Source organism: Electrophorus electricus, chromosome 23, assembly GCF_041902795.1.
Source record: "Electrophorus electricus isolate QZ-2024a chromosome 23, ASM4190279v1, whole genome shotgun sequence".
Lineage (NCBI taxonomy): Eukaryota > Metazoa > Chordata > Actinopteri > Gymnotiformes > Gymnotidae > Electrophorus > Electrophorus electricus.
Genome location: NC_137519.1, coordinates 6,163,894 through 6,185,235, shown reverse-complemented (window position 1 = coordinate 6,185,235; position 21,342 = coordinate 6,163,894). Strand labels below are relative to the sequence as shown.

The 21,342-nt window shown below is 39.9% G+C and overlaps 2 protein-coding genes across 2 annotated transcripts in view; both read left to right on the top strand.

The window, feature by feature from the left end:
• The first annotated feature begins 2,393 nt into the window (after nucleotides 1-2,393).
• LOC118240428 (sialoadhesin-like) overlaps nucleotides 2,394-21,342 on the top strand; it is a 105,325-nt gene continuing 86,376 nt past the window's right edge. Inside the window, exon 1 of the mRNA XM_081706301.1 lies at nucleotides 2,394-2,677. Within this exon, the coding sequence (XP_081562427.1) occupies nucleotides 2,620-2,677 (58 nt within the window). The 5' untranslated portion in view covers nucleotides 2,394-2,619. The remainder of the gene's footprint in view (nucleotides 2,678-21,342) is intronic.
• On the top strand, nucleotides 8,473-16,567 carry LOC145653203 (B-cell receptor CD22-like). The gene is made up of 10 exons (XM_081706292.1): nucleotides 8,473-9,163; nucleotides 9,259-9,477; nucleotides 10,911-11,243; nucleotides 11,334-11,567; nucleotides 11,807-12,076; nucleotides 13,220-13,489; nucleotides 13,590-13,829; nucleotides 13,996-14,077; nucleotides 14,302-14,350; nucleotides 14,540-16,567. Exons 1-10 carry the CDS (start codon nucleotides 8,713-8,715, stop codon nucleotides 14,768-14,770), a joined length of 2,379 nt encoding a protein of 792 aa, XP_081562418.1. The 5' UTR covers nucleotides 8,473-8,712; the 3' UTR covers nucleotides 14,771-16,567.

The following is a 21,342-nucleotide window of genomic DNA, read 5'->3' as shown; positions in this document are numbered from 1 at the left end:
CAGAGCCCTGGTAGTCGCGATGGTAGTCTGCAGACGTTGTGTCGCTGTCCAAGGGAGCGTCTCCATAAAGGACCTCCTCCACCTCCATCGAAGGATCCTTCCCGCAGTTGAACTCAGAGTCTGACGGCAGACTAACGTCGCTGTACTCAGTCCTTTCATAATCCATGTAGCCCTCATTGTAGTCCATGGAAGGGTAGTAGGACCCTGCGGACTCCGACTCCAAATACTGGACTTCATTGTACCAGTCCCGGTAGTCCGACGTGGTTCCGTAAGACTCCTCAGAGTCCAGCCCTGAAGCACACTCAGAACCCTGGACCACACTCAGAATCAATCTCAAAATCAAGGCTGATCTGTTTTAGACAAGGTGTTAAAACATGTCAAAATATTACTGAAACCTGCTGCTTCAACCTGTGATTGCTACATATACCAAGTTAATCCGCTTTTCCCAAATACCAGAATAGTTCACCTACAAATTCCCAGATAGTTTGAAAGTATTATAAATGCATCCCAGTTCAAGGGTTTCAGTGAGTGGAGAGATAACAGCACATAATTAGCCAAGTTGGAAAATGACAAACCATAACATAATGGAAGGATCAATTAAGAAAGTCCGTTCTGTGGTGTGGAATTATTTCCAGGAAGAATCTCCATCAAAAATATGAAGCACCATCTGTGATAGGCTGCTTTCTTATATCAGTAATACATGGTGTACGCTTCGTCATGTGAGGTACACGCAGCCTGTGATTTTAGAGGGAAATAAAAATCTCACTGTACCAGCTCTTCCTGGACAGTCTAAACAAGGTATAATAGAACAGCTTGACACAAATCTATGCCCCAAATAAATATCTATAGTACACTTATAAGACTGATTCCAAACAAATTCTAGATCTAATAAAAATTCTAACACATACAAAAATTGATTCCAATTGTAACAAATGTACTAATACATATAGTGGAATAAAATTGTTCAGGCTCACTTTGTAAATTTTATCTCACTACCAAACAAACTGAGAGCTGTAGCTCTTTTTACACTGAAATAATAAACTGCTTGATCATTTCTATTTGATGGACACTGAATATAGTCACTTTCCAATATATATTCCTTATGCCTGTGTTTGTTTGTCTTTAGTTCTATAAAGTTAATTTTATTCTCCAGTAGGTTAATGTCTGTCCTGAGCTAATGCTCTGTGGCGGACTACAAATCAAATAACCAGCCATTAATCAAGGAACGTTCCTCTCCTCCCCCAGCAGAGGGAGCACTTCCCTTAAGGAACATCAGACTCGGGCTGCTGGTTGTGCGTGATTACCGTTACGGAAGTCTCTGCCTTAATCTAATTGTGAAGCAACCGCTAAAGATTGTGGTAGTGACAAGTCAATATTTGTTTCCTGAGTTTGCCAGCACAGACAAACTTAAAGTCAACAAAGTCAGTTTGCTTCATTAATTACTCGCATACTGTTACAAAGTGTAACGGTCCCCCTCGTCAGTGTCCGTGTAGTTTGGGCCACCACGTGGTTCTTGTTTATTTACGTATTCTCATAGAATATGATGTACAGAGACGTGTAAGAAATTATAATACATTAATATATATATATTTCATATATACTATTTACTTCAAAAACAGTTTACAAAAGAAAATCTGGAAACAACAAACTCTGGATTTTATATTTCATTTCTGTTTTATATTTCATCTCCTATTTCTTCAAATTAAGTGGCTACAATAGAAAAAGTGGTTTCAAGCTTTATTTACTCACCATAGTAAACATGACAAAATAAAAATTCTTGTATCTTCATATAAGTGTTCAGTACAGCAGCTGTGTGTTTGACTGGTATGAGTTGGGCATACCAAGACTAAAGTGGTATAAATGTCAGTCTGTATTCACACTCTACTGTCTGATAGTGTAAGATAAGCCCACCTCTCATCTATATGGCTGCTGAGTTCCTGTTTGATGACATTTGACCTAAATATATTCACAGCTTCTGCTATAGGAAAGTCTGGACTAACGTATGTGACTACGAGCTCTGGGCAGTCATAACGACCAAAGACATAATTTATGGTCAATCGGTAGAAGAAATACCCAGAATTCCATTACCAGTCAGTCTGATCAAACTCAAACCTGACCTCAGGGACTTTGACAGAAGTGATAGATGTGGCATCTGATGTAACAAATGATGCAGGATACAGGAGAGGCCAAGCCTGATACCAGGGCAGACTAGTACATCTTTAACTTATCAGTAAACAAACAAAGCAAATGAGTAGAAAAACAAGAAGGAAAAAAGGTTTCTCACACTTGAATGAGTTTTGTGGTCTTGAGAACAGAAAAAGGAAGAAGTTATAAGCTAAAAATAGGGGGGGGGGGGGTGTGATGAACAAACGCTCTGCTAAATGCACAACACACTTTCCGTGTCTTTGCTGTTTGACAGTAACCAAGATCACAACATCTTCCCAGTGTAGGATGGGTGAGGAGGAGCAGGACTGAGGTCACGGCCGTTATACTCAGGAACACAAGAAAGTAGCAGAGACCTTCATTTAAGGCTTAAATTTAGTATTTAGCCTAAAGTTAATACTTATTGGAGCTCCAAGTATCACTTCTGTGTGACCGGTGTGAACCAGTGTGTGAAACATGTCTTTCCGAACATCAGGAAATATTACAGTAGCAACAATCGTCATGTTACTGGCAGGTAAACTTTGAATATTTCCTTTATTTTTTACTTTGTTTTTTGGGCACGCATGATATTGCTTTGACAATGGACAGTGGGTAGGCCAAGACCCTAAGTGTAAATTATGTGTGGGGTTTGGCACGCTGAAGCATATTTTATCAGCGTCTAAGTTTAGTTTGTCACATGTGGAGACACAATCAAGATCTTAAGAGTGTTATAGTGTTTGATAGTAAATGTCTAGAGATTGCTGAGTGGAATTTCTAATAAAGCGATTAGGTTTGTATGAGAAGTGGAGCGTGTTGGAGAATGAGCATTGGCTTTAAATATTGGTAGATGGGGTGAAGGACGAGACTGGAAATTGTTTGTTGATGTAAATAAAACAACTACAGGTCCCACAATGTACTGTGTTAACCTCGCTGAGGCTGGACATGGTGTGGTACTCATAAAAAAAATAATAAAATAAAATAAAAAAATCCGGATGCTTTAATTTTGAGAGCTTACAGTTTCATTTGAAGATGCAGTGTCTGAGGTGAGAGAACGCAGGTGGGAGGCACATATAAGACCAGTAGAGACAGGTGTTAGGGGATTTGTCACAAAGTCTGCCACATTATAACTTGTGCAGTTCGGCACAGATTTGGCAGTAGCTGTGAAGGAGTTGTCAGAAGTAGCTGAAAGGGCTAGTCAGTGGTTGTGGATAAGGAGAGCTCAGTCTGGTTGGGGTAATGCCCCATAAAGGCAGAATGGATGAGGCTGTCATGTCATGGTGTAAAGTGGTAGATCCAGATGGAACTGGTGGCATTGAGGAGGCATTGATGGTGCCAGCTTTAGTCACTAGGCAGCCCAGGGTGGATTGGTGTTAGAGAATGCTTAAAGGTAATAGCCAAGTGGAACTGGCAGCACTGAGCGTGCATTAATGGTGCCAGTGGGGCTGGGTATGGCCTTAGTCACCGGAAAGGCCATCATGGTTTTTACAGTAATATTAGCACAGTGTTTAAGAGGTGCAGTTGTGTTTATTAGTGGCACAGTGTTTAAGACGTGTGTGTCTTTGTGAGTGGCACAGTGTTTAAGAGGTAGAGCTTGGTTTAAAGGGAGCTTGGAGGGGGTGAGACTGAGACACCAGATCTCACTGTTGAGCCTCCTGGAAGTGTCGTGTCCCCACCAAAAAGAGGTGCCTACCTGATGAGCTCGCGATGTTGTGGTTGGCTGGAGTGAAGAGAGTAAAGATATGAAGCTCTAATGGTGTTCTATTGGCATCGGATATTCATCATGTTATCCCGTGTATATATACACACAATTGATGTACATTTGTGGGAACTTGAATAGGGTAGAAACTTTATTAATTTCAACAGGTGGGTATAGCTAAAATATGTGAAAAGCTACTTAAGAAAAATCCCAGATTTTTTAATAATTGCATACAATTTGAGATCTCAAATAACTTTCTGCACCTGGAAATTCCCACTACCTGCACATCTAAACTGAAGATTTTAATATTAGTGTGTGTGTGTGTGTTTGTGTGTGTGTGTCTATTCAAAATTGTACAAAGTTCCATACTGAATATTTTAATTGTATTAAAGTGTATTGTATTCCTTTGTGGCTATCACAGCACACCACACCTTCATGCAGAGGCGGTTCTAGGACGTTTTAACTGGGGAGTCCCAGAGGTAGCAAAGAGTTGTCTAGAGGTGGCTACAATGTGTTGTTAATGCCCATGCACAGTCTGCTGAATTTTTTATATGCTTTGATATTCTACTAATAATAGGCTAAAACAAATTAATACTCCACATGTATGCACATACATAACTGCTGATGGTCAATCTCCTTTTTTGCGTAACCGTTGAAATGAACTCAAAATGTCTAATCTGAATTATATAACAACATATTTTATACTGTATATTGATATAATAAGACAATTACCCTGGATGGTCTTGGATAAAGAATATAAAATAGGTCCTAACTATGTTTAAGTGTGATGAGGTAGGATGCAAGCGAATTATTGTTTAATGTAAACGAAAGTAGAAGTCGAGAACTGTAACGGAACGCTCGCCTCTCACTAATCACGTGGTTTGGCCCGCAGCGTGCAGTGGGAGGGTTTTGTTTGTCTGTAACCACGCCTGCACATACCTGCACCTTGTTTGTATGTATTTAAACCCTCTTCATAGTGTGCAGAATCGTTGGTCGTTGTTGATGTTAATGTTAGCATCGTCATTGTTAAATGTTTTCGTGTTCATCGTTGATGTTGTATGTGAGTGCATTGTTTTTGTGTGTTAATAAATGTTTATCCACGTCGATGGAGTCTGTGCGTCCTGCACCTCGCCCTTTGGCTCTCGGGGCACACCGTGAAAAAAACACAACATACAAGTACGAACTTACACAAAGGGACACACAACAGTTACACAACATGACAATAATAATGGACAAGGGTAAATACTAACAGCGTGGTATTTGATTAGGAAGGAACTAGACACAGATGAAAGCGGGGAAAATCACTAATAAGGGTGGTGTGGAAATGTGGGAACAGGGAAGTAAACAAAGGACACGTGGAGACACGCCTACACGAGGGAAAACAAACACAAAGCCACGTGGAATGTCCCATCACGTGAGAGAGAGAGCTGAGGAGGGGGGCGTGACATTAAGGCTGTTAATGGAGTTTGCTTTGCAGAACAAATTGTGTGTGTGTGCGTGTGTGTTTGTGTGTGTGTGTGTGTGTGTGTGTGTGTGTGTGCGCGTGAATGCACTTGTCTTTTATGTTATACATAGTTTATGTATAAGATATATAGTTTATATGTAGTCATGCATATACAGGTTACATATAGTGTGTATATATAGTTTAGATTTTGTTTTTATGAAGTTTATCTTTTTTATTTTATCTTAGTGTACTTAATCTTATTTAAACACCAAGAGAATTCTATGTACACTTTGTACTTGGCAAATTCTGATTCTGATTCTGATACCACTTCCATGCCTCTTTCATGCCTGTGTAACTGCTGTGCTGAGAATGAGCCATTGCAATAATCTCCTGTCAGCAGTAGTCTTGTGGTCACACACTGACCAGTGATGAACAGAGTAGAAGGGAGTGACAGACTGCACATGCCAAGAGATGTGAGCGTGATCTCACAAAACCCTGCAGGGAATTACAACAAGTGAGAGAGATGTCATTAGATTCTGCTTGAATAAAGTTGTAAGAAAGAGTACAAAAGTGAACCCTGATATTAGTCCTTACCTTAAAATGAACCCCAACTCTGACTTATTCTTAGAAATATTCTTACAAATTTGTAACTGTATCATCATTCTAGTCTTAGCAGAGGACCAAGCTTAGTTTGGAGAATATATTAATTACATATGAATACAGTACAGATTAAAAATAAAAACTAAACTTAAATACATTTTGTCCAAAGGGGAATACTGTGATATTTGTAATGGGAGGAAATATTTCAGTAGCAGTGTTGCTCATCTTACTGGCAGGTAAACCTTTTTGTGAAATCTCTATTTATATTTCTCTCTGATCTCTCTGCAAATCACCACTGCCCTTTCAAGCCACCATTTAATTTTTCTCTAACATTTTCCTCAGATAAGATCTGATTCACGTCAACCAGAATTGAGCCTTTTAAAAAATCACTTCAGAAAAAAATGAGAAAATAATAAATATATAAAGATCACAATGGATATAAGATTTGTTACAAAATCCACCTCCTTGCACCTTTAAATTGCATGCCTCCATCGCCAGTATCTATTTGTTTATGTTGCAACAGTGCACTGCTTTGTATGTTCTTTAAACTGCAGAGTCCTGTTTGTGGTTCTAATGCCAATGTGTGTTTGTATTCATCATCAGCAGCAGCAGCAGCAGCATTCACACCATGACATTCACACTCAGATAAAGATAAGAGTGTGAACTCACCCCTATAATCCTGGTGTGTGTGTGTGTGTGTGTGTGTGTGTGTGTTTCAGGAGCTCAGTCTCAGGAGAGTGTAACTCTCTCCTCTCGGAGCCTCTGTGCTCTTACTGGATCTACAGTAAAAATCCCCTGCAAATATACATCTAGTTCCTCCAGTGACAGACCGAGAGAGTGGTATCAGGTCCAGAGATCTGATGGAGAACCACAAGACCTGAGTAAAGATCCTCAATATTTAGGACGAGTGTCTGTAAGCACACAGTGGAATGACTGTACACTGACAATGAACAACGTGAAAGTAAGTGACTCTGGAGTTTATAACTTCAGATTTAGAACATGGAGGAATAAATGGATATCTGCTTCATCTGGAGTTACTCTAACTATTACAGGTAATAACAAACTTAAAACATAGAACACACACACACACTCTCTCTCTCTCTCTCTCTCTCTCTCTCTCTCTCTCTCTCTCTCTCTCACACACACACACACACACTCAGTATGCAAGACATCTCAATGCTAATACAGAAGTTCAGTATTATTCAATATTCGCCATATTAAGACAATCCATCTTAAGCTATATATTTGCATGTCACATGTGTGTTATTCTTTTTATATGGATATTATTACATTTTTAATTATTCAGTCATTTTATCCCTTCCAGTCCAGTCTGGTCAGAGCTGACATGAGATTGTGTGATATTTCATGCTGGGATAATTCACCTGATTCTCTGTTACTAGTACACACAGAAGGAAGGTGGTGAAACAGTTTCAACAGAGCAGTGATACTGACTACATTTACAATAGTGTGTATGTAAGAAACTGGACAGAACCATTTACAAGAGCTGAGCAAACACCAGTCCCTTCACTGTACCATCTGCACTCACAGCAGCATAGTCTGAACTTACTAAGCAAACGTGTCTTGCAGTTGGATCTTAGTTAGACTAATACTGAATACTGATGGACATAAATGTAGTTATGATTGTGCTGCGTTTGTACAAGTTTATCAGACATGGGTGTGTTACTGGTTTACATGTGTCATTGTCATTGCTGAGTTGAGACTGGTTCACCATCCATCTGGTTCTGCAGTCAGAAAATAACCACTGATAATGAAGATGGTTAAGACCAACTGTGCATCACCACAGATGGGTTATATATAGTCTCTGACTGTACACTTACCTAAAGCAGGTGTTTCTAAAAAAGAGCTCAGTGAGTATATATATATGATCAATAAATCTTATGCATATTTCCTACACATTTATTGGGCTTGGTTTAAAAGCTAACATTTTCATTACTAATATTACTAATACAGTCAATACAGTGGTGAACCTGGAGCATCTCTGTCTGTCACACGTAATCACATAAGATTAGTTAACTATATACTATTTATAAATATAACACCAAAGCTTCTTAATTAAAATGACTTGCAGATCTGAAGGTTACGAGACCAAACACATATAGATGGAGAACCACACTGAACTGCAGCTCCACCTGCACGCTGCCCAACAACCCCACCTACATCTGGTACTGGAATGGACAGCCTGTATATAACCAGGACACTAATGAACTGTATATGTATGACTATAGTGGTGCAGGCAGCTACTCCTGTGCTGTAAGAGGATATGAGGAGCTCCGCTCTCCTGCTGTCTGTAAGAGCCTCACTTTAAACTCTCATCACTCTGTCAGAAACTCACTAGCATCTACTGTTAGATTAGCAATGGCTGGGAGACCTTGATGCTACTTAATTGCTGATATATTTTTGTTTCTGTTTTGCAGGTGTCGGTAAGTATATTTCAGTCATGTATTTGTGTTTTATTTACACACTAAATGATCACTTTATTAAGTACATCTACTGTATATCTGTACCTAACATTTCACAGTCAGTTAGCTATAATGTATCACTGCTGGTATTGCTACTGTTCTCTTAGGCCAGCTGACTGACTGTACTACAATCCTGTTCCCTGTGTACATTTAGTCAACCTCTACTGGCCTCTTTCATGGGCGACCTGGTTTTGATCAAAGAGCAGTTGTTAGTAACACACTTTTATAAGATAATTATACTGTACATGCTCTTATAAATACTGCTTAGGCAAATACTTATGAATTCTGGGCCTTACTTTAAACTGCATTCTCATTGTCTCACTAAAAGTATCTGATTAGAGGAAACACTCATGTGGTACATTGCTGACTGGTACTGGTTTCAGAGTATTATTGCTATAACACTGATGTGTTTCAGTTGTTTTTCATTTAGTGTTTCTGTTTCAGGTGTTTCTACAGATAATTGGAGATACTGGAGTGTGACTTACTATAGCCAGAAAATCTGCTCTCTGATTGGCTCATCTGTGGACCTGCACTGTTACTATACCTACCCTAATAACCAGAAGGTCACAAAATCATTTTGGTTCATTACAGAGCAGCAGGTTGGTGTTGAACCTGTGGATGTGAGAGAGGAAGAGGAGTATGAGGGGAGAGTGCAGTATAGACAGAGCTTCCAGAATGACTGTAGTATGACAGTCACTCACCTGAGAGAGAGTGACGCTCACACATACAGGTTCAGATTCCACACTGATAGTACTGCGGGGAAATACACTGGACATCCTGGAGTATCTCTCTCTGTCACAGGTAATGTTGTATAATTTAAAAATAAGTTTAGTAAGCTATAATAATTTTCTTTTCATTAAAAATAGCACCAGACATTTTTTTATAATCACTTGCAGATCTGAAGATTACAGTATCAGACAGAAGTAGTCGAAAGCACCTGATCTGCAGCTCCACCTGCACGCTGCCCAACAACCCCACCTACATCTGGTACAGGAATGGACAGCCTGTATATAACCAGAACACTAATGGACTGTATGTGTATGGCAGTAGTGAGGATGCAGGCAGCTACTCCTGTGCTGTAAGAGGATATGAGGAGCTCCGCTCTCCTGCTGTCTGTAAGATCCTCACTTTAAACTCTCATCACTCTGTCAGCACCTTACTGGCAGCTTCTATCAGATAAAAAGTTTGTTTGTTTGATTGTTTGTTTTTGCTGTTTTTTGCTGCTGGTTCTGCCTACATGTTTATAAGTAGCTGGGAAGCACCTTTCACTGTTGAGGGCTCTATACATTTGTGGGCACTGGCTAGCTGGTTCAGCAGTACTACATCAGTGTGTTTTGTTTGTGTTCTCATTGTCTCTTGCTCTTGTCCTCACTTTAAACTGCACTCACTCTGTGTCACTGGCAACTTCTACTAGATTACAGTGAACTCATGCTGAGTCACATATGGCTAAGACATAAGACAACTACAGCATTTTTAGATATATTTCAATTTAAGAGTTTTCAAGTGTTTAAGGTATTTTTGGAATCTTTTTTTTTTTTTTACATGTTTTTCCATAAATCACTGCGTTTAATTTTTAAATCCACTGTGTTTATGTTTACATACATATTATTGGCAGTTGGAAGTTTTAATCAACCACTGCTGTTCTTGGAAAAAAAAAGAAAAAAAAGCAATATTTGTAAAGCAACCTTGAGTTTGAGAAAGGTGCTATATAAATGTAACTAATAATAATAATAATAATAATAATAATAATAATAATAACCTCTGTTGGCCTCTTTCATGGGTGACCTGGTTTTGACCAAAGAGCAAGTGTTACATTTTTTATTAGACTCTTACTGTGACAGGATACAGGCGTGAGTCTCAAAACAACCAAACAACCAAACAAAGACACAAAAGTCTTTTAATGGCAAAAGTTTAAGTAAAAGAATAAAAGTAAAAGTAAAAATAAGAGGACCATTTAAATGCTAAAGCCTTTACACATTGACCATCATCCACATAGTCAATCATAACTGGTAATAAAACCTAGTAAATAAACAGTAAATTACTTAGTAAATAAAAACTGGAAACCGAAGGAATATTCACAGGGATGGAAATGAGGAACAGGTGAAGCTGGAGACACACTAATGAGTAATAAAGGGGGACATGGCAACATGTGAGGAAAGGAGTGTAAACACAACACACACGGTGACACGTTAACCGAGGACAACAACACATCAAACATGGCGAGAGGCATCACATGGATGAGGGCGTAAAGGAGGGGTCTATACTGTAACTGCACTTATAAGTAGTGTTCATGCAGACACTTAGGAACACAATAAAGCCTGATATGTAATTGTATAAACATGCACAAAATATACTGACATTACTTGCCCTTTTTAAAAACAGGTCATTCATGAAAGGGCCCACTGGAAACTTGGCACAACTTCCCTGAGAACAAGACAAGTGACACAAGACAAGTCTTGTCTCCCAGCTTCTGATTATATACAACTGACTTTAAAAGAACTGGTAGTCTGCTTGTTCAGCTATGATTTACTCAGTTTATGTGTTACAGGTGTTTATGGAAAGGACAGCTGCTGGAGTGTAACTTACGTCACCCAGAGCATCTGTGCTCTGATTGGTTCATCAGTGGACATACGTGGTTACTACACCTTCCCGGATCAGCAGCCCACCCCCCAACCTGCCTGGTACGCCAGACTCCACCCACAGGTCAAAGAGCTGAGTCATGCTGATGACCGAGTGGAGGTTTTCAGTCACAGAGCTAATGTGAACACACTAAGACTGAAACATCTCACAGAGATTGACTCAGCAGAATATCTCCTCCGATTTAAAGCCCCCTACATGATACACACAGACAGCTCTGCTGGTGTGTCTCTCTCTGTCACAGGTAAGATAAGTATTCTGTGTCTGGCAGTGTCACATGGTTCACCATCTGTGTGTTGAGCCCTGAAGACACTTATGAGAGTCTCCCATACAGGCCTGAAGGTGAATGTGGACTCTCCAGCAGTCCCAGGATCAGAGGGACAGACAGTAACACTGAGCTGCAGCTCCACCTGCACTCTGCCCTACAACCCCACCTACATCTGGTACAAGAACGGACAGCGTGTGTCTCACTGCACATCTGTCTCCTGCTCTGTATCTGCAGTTAGGGATGCAGTCAGTTATAGCTGTGCTACTGAAGGCAATGAGAACCTCCTCTCTCCTCCTGTGTGTGAGTGGAGAATTTACATATGAAAATCATGATGTCTTGATGCATTTAATAAAGTCAGTTAATCATAAACCAGAAACATCACTACAATCAATACTTACTACTACAGCTCATGATGGTGATGATGCTATCTGTTGTAGTTTCACAGTTATCAACTATAACTTCTGAATGTATAAGAATCTCTTAACCAGACTGTGTATGAGAGTTTAGTTTTAATGTTAACAGTGTGTGTTTGTGTTCAGATGCCCCTAGAAACACCAGAGCTTTGATGGTTTCCTCTGGAGAGAGAGTGGAGGGAGATTCAGTGACTCTGACCTGCAGCAGTGAGGCAAACCCTCCTGTTCTCACCTACTCCTGGTTTAAGCAGAGAGCAGCTGCAGACACACTGCTGGCAACAGACCAGAATTACAGCATCACCAACATCAGCTCCCAGCACAGTGGACTCTACTACTGCACCGCTCACAACCAGCTGGGACAGCACAACTCCACCACCACCCTGCTGGTTGTGTTATGTAGGTGCAGTTTATACCCTAATGAAACAACATATTCAACATGTTTTAAATGTAACATATAAATACATATAAGGTATGATTAATACTGTACATGTGAAGTATATATGTATGGATGCACAGTATATGTGCTGTGTTTATATATTTAAATACCCTGCCCAGGTCACAACACTGTCAGAGTGTCTAGTGTTATAAAGAGGCTAGAAAAAACAGCCCATACATTAAGCGACTTTAATTTTGGAAGCAACTACAACTGACTCAAACTGGGTTCAAAACCATTTAGTAACACATGCCCACTGTAAAATAAGTCTGACAATGAGCACTTCGATATCAATATAAAATAGAGAATTACCAGAGTTCTGAATGACAATTGATGCTATAAAACCCCTGACATTAATTAAACACAGACAGGCTGCATCGAAAAACACGGACAATTGTAGAGAGTAGAAGCCCCCCTACAGAGAGAGAGTGTAACGCAGACAAAACCTGAGGACACTGAGAGATCAAATAGCGGCAGTCTAAACACGAAAATGAGCTACAAAGGTAAACAGTGCGGCTGCAACAAAGCAAGTCGGAATAGTCGAATGTTCTTTCATTTTACATTTAGCTGACGCTTTTATCCAAAGCAACTTACAATTATGACTGAGTACAACGTGAGCAATTGAGGATTAAAGGTTTTGCTCAGGGGCCCAACAGTTGAAGCCTGGCAGTGGTGGGGCTTGAACCAGCAACCTTCCAATGGTATATGAAGAGCTGAGGAAGGAAGATGATTGGAGGAGGGAGGGAGGAACATCATTGGAGGAGAGAGGGAGGAAGCTGATTGGAGGAGAGAGGGAGGAAGGTGATTGGAGGAGAGAGGGTGGAAGGCGGGGCAGAGGTAGGACAGGTGATCATTCAGGAGAACTGGATCGTGTGTGTTGAATAGAGTGTGAATCAGAAGCTGGTGAGTTTCCAGGTAGGTGTATGGCGATCTGCACATTAGGAAGGTGACCCGAGTTCATGACACAGATGACACTTATCAGGATAGTTGATAAACACCCCAAAAATAGGGCCATTAATATATATGTATATATAAAGTTACAGATATTAAGGTTTGTTTGGATTTAGAGTTGAGCTTTAATTTTAACACTGAGTGTTTGTTTTCAGATCCCCCTAGAAACACCAGAGCATTGATGGTTCCCTCTGGAGAGAGAGTGGAAGGAGATTCAGTGACTCTGACCTGCAGCAGTGAGGCAAACCCTCCTGTTCTCACCTACTCCTGGTTTAAGCAGAGAGCAGCTGCAGACACACTGCTGCCAACAGGCCAGAATTACAGCATCTCCAACATCAGCTCCCAGCACAGTGGACTCTACTACTGCACCGCTCACAACCAGCTGGGACAGCACAACTCCACCACCACCCTGCTGGATGTGTTATGTAGGTGCAGTTTGCTTTGTGTTATCCTCTTGTGTTATGAATATAATAAGTTAAATGACATTTTAAGCGTATTTATTTTAATTCCTGTTCTCCTACTCAGACCCTCCCAGAGTTCCGTCTGTTACTGACCGTGTGTCTGGTGACTCGGTGACACTGCTGTGCTACAGTGACTCCAACCCCATCAGTAATTACTCCTGGTACAAGAAGACAGGAAGTGGTGTTATACTGTTGGGAAACAGCACCAATTTAACTTTGGCTACAGGAGCAGTTGGACTTTTCTTTTGCACAGCTCAGAACCAATTTGGATCAATGGACTCGTCAGAATATTCAGTTCCAACAGGTACATTATGGGTCGAATTCAATGGCTACAGTGGTTAAAGAAAGAAATGTTACTAGCACACTAATGAGCAGTTTCATAGAGCATCTGTTCTGGTTTGTTTTCACCTCTCTATCGCGAGAATGTTCACACGTCTGTGTAACATGCTGCCCTCTACTTCCTGATGCAGGGAACCCAGCTGGGACATACGCAGCTTCTGGAGTCACTGTGGTTTTCTTTCTGACTCTCATTGCTGTCTGTCTATGGATGAGGTAAGAAGCTGAAGCCACATTGATATTACACACCCTGCCAATGCTGTAGGCTGTTTCCTGCTCAGTCCAGAGAGTCTTTGCTCTGATGTTTACAATATAGGGTCACACAGTATCAACAGGGTTAAATTCACTTTCCCCAGACTGTAGTAACTGTAGAGGGCTTAGATTAATGCAGGAGAATTGAGTGTGATGCTGGTGATGTTATTACTGTGGTTCTCCACCAGGAGGGGATCTGCAGCTGTCAGCAGAAGGAGTGAGGAGACCAGCACAAATGTGAGTTTAAATGAGGGACTCAACAGATCACTGCAGTTGTTCTTAATGGGTCTCATGTCATAGTGGACTGTGCAGCCAGCATTAGTGCTTATGTTGATTATTGTTACTTCCAGAGAAACCTTTTCATTCTCTCTCTCTCTCTCTCTCTCGCTCTCTCTCTCTCTCTCTCTCTCTCTCTCTCTCTTTCAGCATGACACTGCTCCTGTATATGATAATATCTCAGCCCTGACTAAGACCTGTGACTCCACAGTATCTTCAGATGATCAGGATGAAGTTCACTACTCCAGTGTTCATTTCACACACTCCCACACACAGGAAGTGCTCTACTCCACTGTTCAACTGCCAAAGGCTCTTAATCAAGGAGAGGAAGTAGAGTACGCCACAGTGAACAGCACCAAAACAAAAGTCTCCCCACAGTAGGCTATGCAAATGGCATAGTTCATTATGTCTGTATCACTGTTACACATGGAGTGTAAGTTATTTCTGAAGCAAATAATACAATAAAGTCAACTGACTAAATAAATATAATTACAGCCCTTTTCCTAAGTTCTTCTTTAGCAAACAACATAAATTATCTGAAAACAACAGCAAATAATGTTATTATCCATCTTTAAATAATTCTATATATAAAGTATGTTTGTATTGTTGCATTTGAAAGTGGTGTAATTTTGATTTTCAGTCTGAATTTTTATTTTCTCATGAGGTGAGTATGGTTTATACTGTACTGGTAAATGCTTGCTTTAAATACTGGGATTATTCTTCCTGTCATATATCCTTTACTGCAAGACCTTTGTAATATTTTGTAATATTTTTGTAATTTTTGTAATATTTATGATAAATTCGTACAGGATATGAAATTGCAATATAAATTACAGAGATGGTAATGGCTACTCATTTTATACATTGCTGTCATGTAGCTTTTACTGATCAGAACTACAAAACATTACTGCTGTATGAAATATTGTTATCAGTCTAGTGCTTTATAAAACAGGAGACTTGAATTTGGTCTAAATTCCTCACTCACTTATCTGTAATCACCACACATTCTACCCTCCTAATATTCTCTGCCACTCCATTGCCAACTCATGTAAAACTTTCTATATCCGCCACTGATGGCTGTTCCCATGGGATTAGAGTAACCTGGTGTTATTTCTACTGGTCAGTTTAGGTAAAAGGTGCCAGAATATTGATGAGGCAGCAGTCTGTAAAAATAACTGACATTGTGAATTTGATCAAAACAAAAGTATTTGAGGAACTCTTGCTGCCCATTTAAAACTTGACATGTCCTAATGTGGCTTTAGAGGGTAAGCATAAACTTTTTATTCAAAATTAAAGTCTTGAAAATATGTTTTTTTGTTTCATGCTGAATGCAGTTTTTTTTTATCCATGTAAAGCTACATGAGTTAGTACATTTGCTCAGGGGATAACATGACCTCAGTCTTGTGAAATTACCCAGCAAGGACTAAACTCCAATCTACAGCACAGTCCAAGAACCTGAGAAAAGCTTCACCCACCTTCAGACTCCAACACCTCCAGATATAACATCACCCACCATCAGACTCCATCCTCTCCAGATATAACATCACCCACTATCACACTCCAACACTTCCAGATATAACATCACCCACCATCAGACTCCAACCTCTCCAGATATAACATCACCCACCATCAGACTCCAACCCCTCCAGATATAACATCACCCACCATCAGACTCCAACCCCTCCAGATATAACATCACCCACCATCAGACTCCAACCCCTCCAGATATCACATCACCCACTATCACACTCCAACCACTCCACATATAACATCACCCACCATCACACTCCAACACTTACACATATAACATCACCCACTGTCACACTCCAACCACTCCATCAGACTCCATCAGACTGTAATCAGCATAATATGTGTCTTAATATTTAGATTATTTGATTTCTTAAAGAACTTCAAAGTGCCTTTCTAACCTTGCTGTTACTTCCTGTGGTGTTTCATTTTAAATAGAATGATACATTTTTGCAGTTCTTTACCTGTGTGCTTACATTATTACACATGTGGAAGAGTAGCATTACTCCTTATCATAAGTGTAAAATTCCAGATATACTATATCTGTACTTAATCTGATGTTGTATTTTAATGAAATTGTTTATATCACTGATGCAGTTTTAGAATAACATTTATTTAAAAAAATTGCTATTTCAATTGAAATGTAGTTTATAAATTTTTATAAAAAACACTTGTAGCTACACTGTACCTCTGATGTGTTACTAAATGTGTTGTGTCTCAAATGTGACTTATTAGAGATATCGAATAGATGAATAGCTTTAGTCTATTCATTAGTAATATTAGCTGATAAGCGTTTACACCACAGGCACCTATCAAACCCTTACAGGTCTCTACTAAACCCATACAGGCACCTATCAAGCCCTTACAGGCCTCGACCAAACCCATACAGGCCTCTACTAAACCCATACAGGCACCTACCAAACCCTTACAGGCCTCTACCAAACTCATACTGGCACCTATCAAATCCAAACAGTCCTCTATCAAACCAATATAGGCCTCTACTAAACCCATACAGGCACCTACCAAACCCTTACAGGCCTCTACCAAAGCCTTACAGGCACCTACCAAACCCTTATAAGTCTATACCAAACCCTTATAGGTCTCTACCAAAGCCTTATAGGCCTCTACCAAACCCTTACTCATTCCTACCTAACTGTCACCAAGCCTTTGACCAAAGTCCTTCCCAAAATCTTCTTGTACTAAACCCATAGTGGGTTGAACCAGGCCTGTTGGAGCCAGGAAGTGTTAACCCAGATGTCTGAGATCTTCAGTCCGTCACCTGGCAACTCCAGCGTGTAATCCGCCATTCCTGTCCCATCGGCCCTGAAGAGACTCAGTGATCTGTGCACGATGTGCTCTATTTCCTGTCACACCATAAATCAGTATTAGGAGCCAGAATTATGTAAACATGAAACTGTGAGATTTACAGTGCAGGAATGGGTATTAAACACAGCTCACAGAGGTCGTGGGAAAATCATACACCTGTAAACATTATACAGACATGCACACATGGACAAGCCTCCTATTAGTTTACTAACTTAGATGTAATTCTGTACGTGTGCTTGAACACACACACACACACACACACACACACAGTGTTGTCATCTGAGTACATTGTAAATTGTTTTTTTCTTTCAGGATATCTTGCTTTACTCATTACCCCCCCCCCCCTTTCTCAAACTCTCTCACCAGCATGAACTCCAGTTCTCTTGCTCTGTTCTTAGACCACTTCATCTCAAATAGATCTCGCCCTCATAGCCGACAACCTGATCCTGCAGGGGTGCAAGCAGAATATTGGAATAGTGGGTTTATTATCTGTGAGTAGTATAAGTGCGTGTTGTAGGACATAGGAGGCATCCTCTGAAAGCTTTAAAGTGAAGCCTTTGCACGTGCTTAGTTTGCTACTCACCTCGTTCAGTTTCAGCTTCAGAGGGCATTCGGGATGTCAAATAATGGTGAATCTACCACTCACTATAGCTAGCTAGCTAACAAAGTACAGAAAGCCTGCGCAGTGCTGTTCCAAAGTTTCTCCGCATCAACAATAAACAGTTAGCTTACTGGCCAAACTGACCTATTTTGCCTACATATTTAAGAGTGCCTACATATTGTTCTATCAATATAATTTAAGGACTAATTAAATAAATGAAATATACTATGTTTTATTTTTCTTGAATGATTTCTGTTAAAATAAGATGTAACATTATTGGTGGAATTATACAAAAAATGTTTACACAGCCTGTTGTTGGCCTCCTCAATCTGAAGCAACAGCACAAGCAGCAGCTTCTTCACGTCACCTTTTCATCCACAGGGGGGTGATATCAGGTTATATTACTAATTAAGTAAACTGTCTGCCTCTTATATAGAATTGACAGACTTCATTAAGAAAGATGAGCTAAGAAGCATCAGTTAGAGCTATGTAGAAGAGACTATTCTTTGTACTTTCAGCTGTCTTAGATGGCGAAGATTTCAATTAATTGAGATACTCAGTTACTGTAAATTAACTTTTCATTTGAAATTAATCCCACAGATGTAATTTGACCTGGCCCTCATCCATAACTAAGAAACTGCCACATTTATGTGTATACAATAATAATATTTTGCCATTAAAATGAAAATATGCCATCATTGCCGTTGTTATTTATAACATTTTTCTTGAGAGTGTTACATTTTGTGCTTAACCACAGGGATTCATTTTCATGCCAAAGATGAAAGTACTTTTTGATTTGGTGAGTGTGTGTGTGTGTGTGTCTGAACTTGGATGTCTGATCACTTTTACTAGATATATCCATAAATCCAGTAAACAGGTCATTTGCATTTATATTTACATTTATGGTATTTAGCAGACACTCTTATCCAGATCGACTTACAAAAGTGCTTTGTCATTTACCCCTAGAATACATCCTAGCCAGTAGAGTAGATTAAAGTCCAATATACCAATAAACTAGCATACTGAACTAGAATAGAAATATAGGGATCAGTGCTAATGCCTAGAAGTACAAAATACATGAGTTCTATCTCAGACAATGACTCTGCTGTCCAGACAGCAAGTGGAAGTTCATTCCACCATCTGGGAGCCAGGACAGAAAATAGACTCCATGCTTGTCTTCCATGAGATTGGAAGTTTGATTTTTCAAGCCGATCCGTACTTCAGGTTTAAAGTATTCGTGTTACGGATCGGGATTTGACCATTGACCTCATGTATGGAGGGGCTGGTCCATCTTTGGCTCTTCTGGCGAGCATCAAGGTTTTAAATCTGATGTGTGCAGCTACTGGAAGCCAAGGTCATGCTAGAGAGAGAGAGAGAGGTGTAAGACGAGCTGCAGGTATTTTTTTGGCAGTGGTGGCGGTTCGGGTGTTTTGGTGGAGAAATGCGGTAAACAGATGTTGCTCATACTTTATATGAATAAACTATACTGGAAACATCCTCCTGTGTCTAAAACCTGAACAATGTAGATGAAATAAATACAATGGTTGAAATAGGACAGTCTGGACACTGAAGAAGAAACCTTATACAACCTTATACACATAAACAAGAATGTGCAATTTGTTATATGATATACTGGAAGAAAACTTTGAAAGCCAATAATGTGTGGTAAGCCAAGCAGACCAAGTGCAAGGAAGACCTGGTTAACTGTAGAGATATTCAAGCCTGGTTAACTGTAGAAATATTCAAGCTTCAGTGTTAGACAGCAAATATTCAGTTGGCCAAGTTTGCCCTGCAATTTACAAATTTTGTAGGCTTACATTACCTAGTATGCAATCATTGCTTCATTAAATCAAAATGGAAAAAGAAATCCAAATTCATAATTTTTTTTAACAAGTCCACATATAAAGTACAGACTGCAAGGATGAGTAAGTCCAAACTGATGGCATGAGTTCTGCTTGAGGCAGTGCATGCAGAAAAACTGCTACTGGCACATCCATCATTTTTGAGGTAATTAATATTGCTATTCTAAGACAGACATCTTTTATTTTTAAATCCCATAAATGGGAACCGCTCCGTATTCTGTGTGATTATTTAAACCTGGATCCTAAAAACATCCATCAGATAAAAATAAACAGCCCAGCAAATACATGGCAAATACACAGTGGTGAGTATGAGAAGCTCAATAAATCACTAATAATAATAACACTTATACTAATAATAGGCAAAAGCAAAAAGTGCAGCTATAAAAAAATCAAATTATACTTTCACAGTCAGTGTCCATAAACCTTCTTAAAGCCATTTTGTAGAGTTTGCTTTTTGCATGAACTGCTTGTGTTTTTCCTTCAAAGATTAACACATGGATATGCTGAGATATGCCAACACATTGCACTTTAAATTTACTATTACACAATTAATCATTAGAAATTATTAATGCAAATGCAAATGCATAAGAATGTGTGTTAATGACTGCTAGACAGAGGAACAAGCTGTCCACAGCTGTGGAACAGAAGAGTGATTTCCTTGGTAGCGGTAGCTTCAGTTGAGAAGGGTCAAGGTACAATTGCAGCTATATTATCAGACATATTAGTCAAAGTCAAATTTATTTATATAGCGCTTGTTGCAATAGTTGTTGTCACAATGCACCTTAACAAAAGTCTGGGTCCAAGCCCCCAGTGAGCAAGCCAAGGGCAACAGTGGCAAGGAAAAACTCCCTAGAGCACGAGGAAGAATCTTTGAAAGGAACTAAGACTCAGAGGGGGGCCCGTCCTCCTCTGACCGATAACAGACACTACAATAGTAACAATATAAACAGTAAAGAGTGAAGTAAGTAGTGAGTGAGAGAGAGAAAATAAATAAATAAGACAAATAAAGAAATGAGCAATCAATTTCTAGTCCAGTTTTCTAGAAGTCCAAGTCTGGTCCTGACGGCATGCGCGTGTCCGAAACCCATCCCGCATGAGAACGTCCATCAAGCGCAACGGAGAAGTAGTTGGCTGGTGTGGAGGTGTGGTGGGCTACAGCAGGGGGCGTCAGGGGGTGGTGGGAGGAGCCATGGCAGCTGAGACGGGTTGAGGCTCAGTAACAACATGAGATTTAGGGGTTGGTGTATCTCGGCAGAACGAGAGAATAGATTATTAGGCATGTCCAGGTATGAGGTAAATTAGGGAACTATAATGTGCAAAGATGGACTCTGGCGGTCCATCATGTAAGTACCTTTTGATAGATAATCAGATGGTGAGATGCGCTTCCTTTTACATGAATGCAGGTGTTTTCTGTAGTCAGGAAGTCAGCCGCCACGTCTGCTCTTAGTCTGGGCTCTGGTAGTCTCATTCTGACTAAAATTGCTAAATATTTAGCTAAAGTTCTTAACAGTAACTCAGATGTTAGGAGTGACGACTAATTGTCTGGAGGAAACATCATCATGGCTCTGGGGCAAGCAACATGCTGGCGAACCAGATAAGGAGCCAACAAGAATAAAGAATGAATTCCACAAAAGTCA